Source organism: Pinus tabuliformis, chromosome 4_1 (assembly GCF_031772625.1).
Source record: "Pinus tabuliformis cultivar Carrire ecotype Pingquan chromosome 4_1, CPIR1, whole genome shotgun sequence".
NCBI classification, from domain to species: Eukaryota; Viridiplantae; Streptophyta; class Pinopsida; order Pinales; family Pinaceae; genus Pinus; species Pinus tabuliformis.
In genome coordinates this window covers 819,089,106-819,100,243 of record NC_142303.1, presented here as the reverse complement: position 1 = coordinate 819,100,243, position 11,138 = coordinate 819,089,106, and the positions used below count along the sequence as shown (strand labels likewise).

General features: G+C 38.6%; 1 protein-coding gene across 2 annotated transcripts; it reads right to left on the bottom strand.

Moving 5' to 3' along the window:
- Window positions 1–334: 334 nt before the first annotated feature.
- Window positions 335–10,574, bottom strand: LOC149178746 (E3 ubiquitin-protein ligase UPL3-like). 2 transcript variants are annotated; one of them, XM_089420421.1, is made up of 10 exons: window positions 9,703–10,574; window positions 8,161–8,205; window positions 7,843–7,959; window positions 7,495–7,665; window positions 7,179–7,405; window positions 6,960–7,020; window positions 3,536–3,631; window positions 2,248–2,424; window positions 1,237–1,448; window positions 335–1,133 (listed from the first exon to the last, which is right to left on the bottom strand). In XM_089420421.1, exons 1-5 carry the CDS (start codon window positions 9,757–9,759, stop codon window positions 7,289–7,291), a joined length of 507 nt encoding a protein of 168 aa, XP_089276547.1. In that variant the 5' UTR covers window positions 9,760–10,574; the 3' UTR covers window positions 335–1,133; window positions 1,237–1,448; window positions 2,248–2,424; window positions 3,536–3,631; window positions 6,960–7,020; window positions 7,179–7,288. The 2 variants fall into 2 exon arrangements, with proteins under 2 accessions (XP_089276547.1, XP_089276546.1); XM_089420420.1 differs by having other exon boundaries at window positions 335–1,448.
- Window positions 10,575–11,138: the final 564 nt, after the last annotated feature.

The following is an 11,138-nucleotide window of genomic DNA, read 5'->3' as shown; positions in this document are numbered from 1 at the left end:
CATAGACCATTAGATTACCATCCATAGTGAATCATTTTCAAGATTCTTGTATAAACAAGGGGAGCTGCGACGCAGCGAGTCCCTGCGTGAAGTTGAGCCTGTCTATTACGCAGAGGAAAACACATATCAATATATAGTCAATGGCATAAAACAATGAACTGAGTTTTTAAGAAGCAAGTTGAGCCTGTCTATTACGCACTACAAAGTAGAGGAAAACACATATCAATATATAGTCAATGGCATAAAACAATGAACTGAGTTTTTAAGAAGCAAAATGCAGCTTCTGTATACAGCATCGTTGAAATCAGAGATAGCAAATTTATAAGCTCAGTTATGCCACACTTGCACCAAGTGATGCTACTGCTAAGAAATTTTATACTGTGCATCCGAAAGTGAAACTTTTAGAGTATTGGAAGGAACTGAGTTTTTAAGAAGCAAAATGCAGCTTCTGTATACCAGAAGTGTCACCCATTAACAAAAGCATCGTTGAAAGCAGAGATAGCAAATTGACATTGATTTTTGCTGCATCGAGTTGCTTTCCTAAGAGCAAAAGGTAGGCAAAAGCCTTAATGACAAAACTATTACACACTGCAGTTGATCTGATTCAAGTTCTTATCTAACTTATGAAGTTATTAGGACACGGACATTGACTGTAGGCCGAGAGATACATGCTGTCTGCAGTTGAGCAGAGCCGGTGATGGCGTACCCAAATGCATATTTGAAGCATCCATTGTACACCTGTATCAGAGATATAAATCATACATGGTAAGCATTCTTTGGACATGGGATGTCGTAGGCTTCAGTTTTTAAGAAGTGGTAGTAAGAGCTAAGAGCAAATTTAAACTTGCTAACATTTGACAATTAGATCATAACCCAAAGCCATGACAAATGAATATATTGTTTCAGTGATAGCAAACTGACATTGATTTTTGCTGCATCGAGTTGCTTTTCTTTGTTTTTCAGATTAATTCACAACAGGGCTTAATAAAAATAGCTAAGAGAAAAAGGTAGGCAAAGCCTTAATGACAAAACTATTTCACATTGCAGTCGAGCAGAGACGATAGACGCATAAAAAATGCGAGGTGCAGCGCCATGGCGGACCGAAATGCATATTTGAAGCCTGCGTTGTACACCTGTAACAGAGAAGGAAGCGGGGAAATAAGACAATGCGTAAGATAATGCAAAAGAGATTCTAACTCACAAATGAATATATTGTTTCAGTGATAGCAAACTGACATTGATTTTTGCTGCATCGAGTTGCTTTTCTTTGTTTTTCAGATTAATTCACAACACGGCTTAATAAAAAGAGCTAAGAGCAAAAGGTAGGCAAAGCCTTAATGACAAAACTATTTCACATTGCAGTCGAGCAGAGACGATAGACGCATAAAAAATGCGAGGTGCAACGCCATGGCGGACCCAAATGCATATTTGAAGCCTGCGTTGTACATCTGTAATAGAGAAGGAAGCGGGGAAATAAGACAATGCGTAAGATAATGCAAAAGAGATGTTAATTTTTTTTTGGTTTCTTTTTTCTTTGTCTTTCGACTTTTGCGATGTCAATAATCAGAAGAGTCATGAGAATAAGTGCTAAGAGAAACAATGCTGTGAGTTCAGTAAGTTGGCCTATGCTAATGGATTCCATGTTATGTGAAGCGGGGAGGTGTATGTGAATATCCAGGTGCAGAGGAGGCCAATTTATACAAAAGTTCAATGTGTTTGTAAGGTGGTTTTAAGTGTGAATGGAGCTAAAATACTTGAGGTGCAATGAAGTGGTCGATAAGACATGGGGAGCGAATGGCATGTGGAATGATGTATTTGGCGGCAGAAGTGATGTATCTGACATCGGGCAATCTTGGTGGTAGATTGGTATCTAAGTGCAGAAATAATCTTGAAGATCAGATTGGATGAGGCCAGTATTTAATGATGGGCATATCGATCTGACATGGGGAGCATCTATGTCAATATCTAAGTGCAGAAATAATCTTGAAGATCAGATTGGATCAGGCCAGTATTTAATGATGGGCATATCGATCTGACATGGGGAGCAAATGGCATATGGAATGATGGATGTGGCGGCAGTAGTAAATGCGAAATTAGGTGCCCAGGGTAGCTTAGAAAGGCTTCTTGTTCCAACAATGTGATTTCATCGCAAAATGCTACATAGCACACTTGAATTTCATCCACTTAAATCAGAACTACTCTGATTTAATAGCAAATCAGAATAACTTGAGAGTTATAAATACAAACCTTTTTTAATGATGTTTGTAACATGCCAATAGGTTGGTAAAGATCATCTCCTCCACCAAATGTGCAGGTTGACACAACAGCTTTACAATTGTTCATAAATCTTTTATCTTCAAGATCAATATCAAAGCCTCCACGTTCACTATAGAAACCACAGTGTACAGTTGTTGTCTCCTGTACCTAAACAGAAAACCAGTCCACAAAATTTAAATACAAGTGTTGAGATTAGGCACCGCAAAAAAATTGTAAGTGTATTTAGTTATGCATATGACAAACCATGTAACAGTTTAGAACATCAGACTCACAATCAGTTAAAGTGTCATGCATCCAGCCAAGCATACGGAACAAATTGTTCACGTAACATACTGTTGAATCAAAAGCAATATTTGGCCAAAGGTTAAACATTTGGGCCCCCACAAAAATCTCAGAAATATCTGGTATCTGGAGGCAGCTTATAACCTTGAAACTTTCTTGTCTCTCTTGGAACAGCATAGAGCACACTTCTAACAGGACTATCACTGGCCTGTTCTTACCAAACAAATTGCCATGTGCACGATACAATAATAGCAAGTTGAGAAGCAGGGTAGCTTCAGGATTATTTAATCAAGTACAATCATGATAATAAATGTGTGTGGAAACAGAGCAGTGAGACTCCTACGTATTTCTATGGTTGAGCTGTTGACATTCTCTCTGTCCCTGGATGAAGTTGGTGTACTTCTTGAACAAGCTTGGAGTAATTGAGAATGTTTCCCTTGGTTAATGGAAGTGTTGGTGCTGTAGCAGCTATGGGCCTGGATTGCTCCCTTGTTCATGGGGTTTGATCTGGAAGCCATAGAGTTGGCAGGGGATATTGGCTTCGTAAGCATCAAAGCCTGGATTGCTCCCTTGGTCATGGGTTTTGTTGAAGAGATCACTATAGATCCACTGTCCTCCTATAATATCAAAAAAAATAAAACCAGAATATAGAAGAAATACAATAATTTTACCATTCAGTCTCTGATCACTGAAAGGCAGATTGCGAACAACAATGACACGGCAGTCCCATTGACTTACTTTAGCGGTCATTTGTTGGACATGAATAAAATTATCTTATGTTGGATGGAGAAATGGTATATGAACATCCTTATTCTCATCTATATTAAGTGGTGTTATAAATCTGCTTGTTTGATAACTGGATTAGCGTTTGTTGAAGAGATCAAAATAGATCCATTGTCCTCTTATGATCTCAACAAGATTAAACCCCGAATATGGAATAAATACAAAAATTTTAACAGCAAACCTTGTGACTGACCTTTGGAATTTTACCATTCAGTCTCTCACCAAGTTTCTTTCCTTCTGCTTCTTGTTCCAACAATGTGATTTCATCCCAAAATGCTACATAGCACACCTGAATTTCATCCACTTAAATCAGAACTACTCTGATTTAATAGCAAATCAGAATAACTTGAGAGTTATAAATGTTGACACAACAGCTTTAAAATTGTTCATAAATCTTTTATCTTCAAGATCAATATCAAAGCCTCCACGTTCACTATAGAAACCACAGTGTACAGTTATTGTCTCCTGTACCTAAACAGAAAACCAGTCCACAAAATTTAAATACAAGTGTTGAGATTAGGCACCGCAGACACAGGGTAATTCTGAAAAGCAGTTTCTACATGTCTAGTTCATTGAGAGATGACATCTGATAAGGTGGAGTTAAAATCTGATTGACTGTAAGAAATAGTGATGAAAGTATTTTTGTGCTTTCAGATTCTGAATTGTGACATTTTTAAACTTAGTTTCTTCCCTGTAACAATGTGTGACCATAACTGCCCTTCGATGCCAAGAAGAGGCTCACGAACATGAAATTGGATTTAATTGTTGCAATTCCAATACTGGAGGAATGGATTAAGCGTATAACCAATTGATTGAACACTGTCGTGAAACTATTGGGTGTTAAATAAAAGATACATTCATTTCATCTATTCACAATGATGCTAATTGCACTATTTATGCTCAGTGAGCAGTTAAGGTGCAATCACAGAGTTGATACCTCGGAATTAGTCATCTTCATTCATGCTAGTGTGGAATCGTGGATTGTGAGGTCAAAGTATGACGGGTCACCTTATTTACGTTTTGGAACCATTTGTTGTTGTCACAAATTCTGTTGAGGGAAGGGCTCTGTGTTGTTTTTGTTTTTGCTTTGAGATAAAAATGGATGTTTTCCCATTTTGTTTTCTCTGTGAACTAAAGCTCTTCTATTTTATAACCATATTTGGTGATTTCATTCATAAAGTGTAGTTGGAACTTCAAGTCGGAAACCTGTTAATAAAGAGAAAAACCTTTGTTGTACATTATTTGATGTTGACTAGCTTTATTAGCCTACCATTCGAAAGCCTGTTAATAAAGAGCAAAACCTTTGGTGTACATTATTTGATGTTGACTAGCTTTATTAGCCTACCATTCGAAAGCACTCTCCTACAGGCATGACAATATCGAATTAAGGGTTGTATCTTTGTTAAGCCTGAAGTTGGGTAAGGTATACTGGCCTTAACGATAATTAACCTTCCAACACTATTTGATTCATACAATTCTAGCTTGCCAAGTTGATTTGTAATGAATATGCCATCCTGTAGGAAGATTGCCAAGCTCTTCTTTAACATTAGCCATATTGAAGTTACCATAAAGATTCCATGAAATAGAAGCAAATTTTAGGCTAATTCCAAGTTTATCTTTCACTAGTAGTGTTGAGGGATAAATGTTGGGTGACTATTAACTTCATTATCAAAACTCAAAGTAGTTCGTGAGTTTCTGTATTATGAAGAATGATCTCTGCTTTTAAAACGGAGTATGGCCATCAGTAAGATACAGAACATGTGTATATGTGTCACATGAACAATTCTGGCATTACCACAATAATCTATGAAATGTTGAAACGAAGCTAACCCTTTGCAACCATACTGTAAGGCCATGGCATTTATTTCTGTTTTCTAGGACCAAGTTTGGCCATAGGAGGAATTCTTGTACCCTCACAAGTTCGTTGTAACCTTATTAGGGTTTGGGCAGGGGTGTAGCATTAGTAACTTGTAATAAAACAACAGATCCCTATTGTACAGTCACATCACTGCTTATGAGTTATGCTCAAATGATGTATGGGAAAAGAGAATTTTGGTTGCACCTGCACCCCATTGTGGGATATGTGGCATAAAAATCCTAACAGTATGTATTTCATCAATAATAAATTTTGGGAAATGTTGTAGTTGTTGATTGATAGACAAGAGTATGGCCATCAGTAAGAGACAGAACATGTGTATATGTGTCACATGAACAATTCTGGCATTACCACAACAATCTATGAAATGTTGAAATGAAGCTAACCCTTTGCAACCCTACTGTAAGGCAATGGCATTTATTTCTGTTTGCTAGGACCAACTTTGGCCATAGGAGGAATTCTTGTACCCTCACAAGTTCGTTGTAACCTTATTAGGGTTTGGGCAGAGGTGTAGCATTAGTAACTTGTAATAAAACAACAGATCCCTATTGTACAGTCACATCACTGCTTATGAGTTATGCTCAAATGATGTATGGGAAAAGAGAATTTTGGTTGCACCTGCACCCCATTGTGGGATATGTGGCATAAAAATCCTAACAGTATGTATTTCATCAATAATAAATTTTGGGAAATGTTGTAGTTGTTGATTGATAGACAAGTCTAGATACATAGCACAAGCATCTGCAAATGTTAAAAGTCTTTGATCCACAAGCCACCATTGACAGTTGTGCACCATTTGAGGTATGTTGGACCTGGCAGTTGAAATGAAGCTAACCCTTTGCAACCCTACTGTACACCTTCAGATCAGGTTTAAAGGATAGCTCTGGATTGATTTCGGTCAATAGGAATGCTACAGTTTTGTCACTACCCTGGACAGCAGATGAAAAAACACAAAATGCAAAACATGCATAGACTGACATTCGAACTAAAAATTGCAACAGCTTCGCTATTCACTTACAGAGAAACGTAAGTTCTCCCAGTTGAATTGTGACAATTTCGTTAGTCATGACTAGTTTTATGCCAGGTAACACACACCTACAATCCAAGCCACAAGAAACAATTTTTTGGGCATTTGTCACTACCCTGGACAGCAGATGAAAAAACACAAAATGCAAAACATGCAAAAGGCTTGGACTTGGACACAAGTCACTGCAAGAGATTTGCAATCCCTAGAACTCTCTGCCAACAAAAGATTTTCCGGTAAACTCCAGCCTCAACCATTCTTGTAACTACATAGCTACTAACAAAGACCAAAAGCAAAATGCCTGGAAATAAGACACTACACGAGATTTGCAATCAATAGAACTCTCCTACAAAGAAGAAGGCTATTGGACAGAGGGGCAGGTGCATGCATGTTCATATAGAAAGATATAACTACTTCAGTTTTGCTACAGAAAAACTAGAGTTCCACAGCAATGGCATATGCATTTTCTTTATAATTTGTCTAGCACATGAAGTTAAGAAGTCGAAATAACATAGAATTTGAAAAACAATAATGGGAATATTCTAAATGAAACTCCCTGACTCTCCAATATAGATAAATGTCTATTTTATTTTATTTGTCTAGTACCATTCAAGCAAAATCTATTCACGTGTGGTTTCAGATCGGATAGTCAATATGTGTCTCAACTTTTTAACACAGCACGAATAACAGTTAGATGAACGATAATATTTTAAGTACCTAATCAGTGGGTCTGTCCAGAGCAAGGGAACCTGACATAAATACATGCATCTTCGACCACCTGCGTAACAAATATTTATCATTGGCCAGAGGAGGAAATGTACTTCAAGGTAAACATTCAAAGGATCAATAAAACTTGAACACAGAACACAAACAAATATCTTTATAAACGCACTCCTACGTTAAATATGAAAGGAGAATATGCAAAAAATAGATTACCTTTGAGTCATGAAATTGAAGAAGATTTGTCAATATTGGCACAGCATCCATTACAAATTCCGCTGCATCAGATGGAATCTTCTTGCAAATGTTTGCAGCAGTGGACAATGCTACCCTCTAGTGCCAGTGAGAATATCTCTAACAATGCCGCTTATATTGAGATCAAGAAGTGCCTTGGCAGCTAAAGTAGATCCACCAGCAAATTTAGATAGAATCCTAATCAAACCCTGCAAGCCAATTGATAATATGAGACCATGCAATAAGTTATAACAGAACCTTCCAATTTTTTTAACAAATAAGTCACTTATGTTGATACCGTATATGTGGATGTACTAAGAGATGACTGGCCACTTCCAGAAGTACCGACAGATATAAGTCTTGCTGCTTGTGTAACCAAGCCATGATTACAGAGTTCATCTAATTTCTCAGAAGAAGAGGCAAAAGATTCTACAACCCGAGTCAAACAAATACATGCATCTTCGACCACCTGCGTAACAAATATTTATCATTGGCCAGAGGAGGAAATGTACTTCAAGGTAAACATTCAAAGGATCAATAAAAATTGAACACAGAACACAAACAAATATAAATTTAACGCTATGCCATCTTTATAAACGCACTCCTACGTTAAATATGAAAGGAGAATATGCAAAAAATAGATTACCTTTGAGTCATGAAATTGAAGAAGATTTGTCAATATTGGCACAGCATCCATTACAAATTCCGCTGCATCAGATGGAATCTTCTTGCAAATGTTTGCAGCAGTGGACAATGCTACCCTCTAGTGCATTCCAAGAGCAGACTCAAACATAAGATTAAATTTTCCTATATAAACAAAAGCTAATGAAATACAACTTTTGCGACTGTACGTGAACACCGCTGGAGAAAAATTCCAGATAAGATAGCACTGCCATTAGAGCACCAGCACGAAGGCATCATCCCTCTTACAATCCCCCTTAGCAAACCCTGAAAATATACTTACATGTATCTCAATATTATGGCCGGATCCTCCTCCGCTTGTCCGCCCCTTCACAGATTCATAACATGCCAACAAAAGTAAGCTCTCAACTGTACCAGCTCTCAACTAAGAAACGACAATGCAACATCAAATTTCAAATTTAAATAAAAATAAGAAAATCAACCGATGTCAATAAAAATAAAAATGAAAGTCGAAACTTTTATCCACCTTGTGGGCCCTACATGACGGCCATGTGCCTAACACCTATCTCCCTAGCATAACACATGCAAGCTATACAGCAGGCCACCTAAGGTCGCATCAGGTTAACAGCTGTGATCAGGGAGATTGAACCCTGAAACCCGGGCACTGTAGCTGGTGGAATACTACTACTCAAGTCCATCCTCTTCCTGGATTGAAGAAACCCACAAACGCATATTTGAAAAATCGATGGTTGCAGACCTAGACCTAGAGTGGAATCCTTTTCCATTGGAGGATGATTTCTTTGCCATCAGAAAGAAATGGCTCTGCGATTTCAATTCGAATGTGAAGAAGGCCATAGAGAAGGAGCCCTTCATTTATCGCATCAGAACTCTAGTTTATTGTAATAATGGCTTGTATCCCTTTAGCAAATCGTTGTCTTAAGGAGGCCTAGGTTACCGGAAGGTCGGATGCTCGGACCAGAGAACTCTCTTTCTATCTTGTATTCTTCTATGTCTTTTTCGTCATATCTGTGGAAGGGCTTTCAAGGCCATTTCAGAGGCAGTTACGAAGCATGGAGTACCATAGTTCCTCTATGGCAGAATTGGGGCATTAGTTTGAGGAAGAGCATGTTAAAATGAATAGGCTATTGGAAAAACAAAGGAGCTTCGCAGAGGAGGAGCGAAAGGCATATAAATTGCTCAGAGAACTCTCTTTCTATCTTGTATTCTTCTATGTCTTTTTCGTCATATCTGTGGAAGGGCTTTCAAGGCCATTTCAGAGGTAGTTACGAAGCATGGAGTACCATAGTTCCTCTATGGCAGAATTGGGGCATTAGTTTGAGGAAGAGCATGTTAAAATGAATAGGCTATTGGAAAAACAAAGGAGCTTCGCAGAGGAGGAGCGAAAGGCATATAAATTGCTCATGGATATAAACATGAATTACTGTAGAGTAAAATGTTGTTGAGTTCAGAAAACTACCCAAAGAGTTGCGTAATTAATTAAAGAGTTTGGAAGAACTCTGGCTTCCTCAAATCTCAGAGTACAGAGTATCATGAAAAATCGTATTATGATGTTTTAGAATTTTTTTCATGTGGATTTCAAAACTTCAATCTCTATAGGTATTGAAAATGCATCGTTCTTTAAATTGGAAGCAGTTTCTAAAAGGATTTTCAAAGATTCAATATTCAAGAGTATTGAGGATGGATTATTTTCCAATTTCGTAGCAATTGATAAATAATTTGGTAGTATTATATTCTCTACAAGAACTCAATTTTTGAGGGTTGCACATATGGAAGTGCTCATGATACATGTATCAATTAGCAATTTAGCTCTAGACCAACCTATGTACAAATGTATCTAACTTACAGCAGTGCAGCGAAGACTCGGTGAGTACTGGGACTCTGTTCGCCTCTGAGGGTTCATGATCTGGCTGACGGTGCAACCTGCAAATTCCTTGCTTTGTGTAGTCGTCGTGTGCCTTTTCTGCCGTCTCTACTGAGGAAAACCAAACCCTTAAACCCTCGAAATGAAGCCCGTAGGTGACTGGAAGGGTTTTCTCTGATTCAGAGCACGCCCAAAACAATCCATCATTTGCTAATCCATTCCTTCCGCCTTTCCTGAGTTCTTTCGGGAGTTGAATGTGGCCTTTCATGCATTTCCTAGAAGAGGTCCAAATGTATGCTCCTTGCTTTGTGTAGTCGTCGTGTGCCTTTTCTGCCGTCTCTACTGAGGAAAACCAAACCCTTAAACCCTCGAAATGAAGCCCGTAGGTGACTGGAAGGGTTTTCTCTGGTTCAGAGCACGCCCAAAACAATCCATCATTTGCTAATCCATTCCTTCCGCCTTTCCTGAGTTCTTTCGGGAGTTGAATGTGGCCTTTCATGCATTTCCTAGAAGAGGTCCAAATGTATGCTCTTATTCCAGCCACCATAATGTACAAGACCAGGCTCTGGTTACATGCAAGGTTTTCGTGGGTTACTCTATCAAGATCGACTAGTGTGTCGGCGCCCAACTCAGCTTCAAAGCTCTGATGAACCCTAGCTCCACAAGCCATCCTCGTTCCTCCTTCCCGATGTGAGTGAAACTCGAGACCTTTGTGAGCGAAGTCGAGTGGTTGAAAAAGATTTGCAGAAGCATATGGCGAGAACCTCATTACCCACCCGTCAATACCAGCACACCGATGCGATGCAGCACAACACCTGTTAACCCTGCGACCTTAGGATATAGTTTACGAAATCGGGATATAGTTTAGGAAATAACGAAACCTGTAAGGAAGTAATGCTAGCATTAAGGCTAACAGTTAACGGTCAGGCACACTGAAATCAGCGATAACTTGCAAATTAACCTAAGTTCGGGCCTCTTCCGCCTCGGGAAGAGGCCAAATAAGATGGCGAAGGATGGATAACAGTTAACGGCTTTAGAAACTTAGGACATCCGCGCTCTAACCGCCGTATAACAGAGAAGAAAAGGGGTCAACTAATGCTAAGTCGGGGTCTCTGCGATTACTATAGTCCCTGCCGGATGCCAGATGGCAGGGACTAATAAGAGCTCCAAGAACGCAATTCAATCACGTATGCCCATATAAAACCACAATATTGAAGCCAAGCTTAATAATTTAGACATAATATTTTTTGCTTGCATTGTGTCCCACTCTTTCAGGATTTTCACCTTTGTTTCGAGCAACCTAGATAAGTACACAAATAAGCTTCCAACATAGTTTTGGTGAATCCCATATTCTGGGAAGGTAAAACTAATGGCATGGGGATAAGATAACAAGAATCTCATAAATAATAATTTCCCAA

Bases quoted from the DNA above. Each gene is read 5' to 3' on its own strand.
- LOC149178746 (XM_089420420.1), bottom strand. From the start codon at position 9,759: ATGAACCCTCAGAGGCGAACAGAGTCCCAGTACTCACCGAGTCTTCGC. The intron at 8,206-9,702 runs GTAAGTTAGATA...GAATCTGTGAAG, and splicing joins CGAGTCTTCGCTGCACTGCT to GGGCGGACAAGCGGAGGAGG. The intron at 7,960-8,160 runs GTAAGTATATTT...GGAATGCACTAG, and splicing joins GCCATAATATTGAGATACAT to AGGGTAGCATTGTCCACTGC.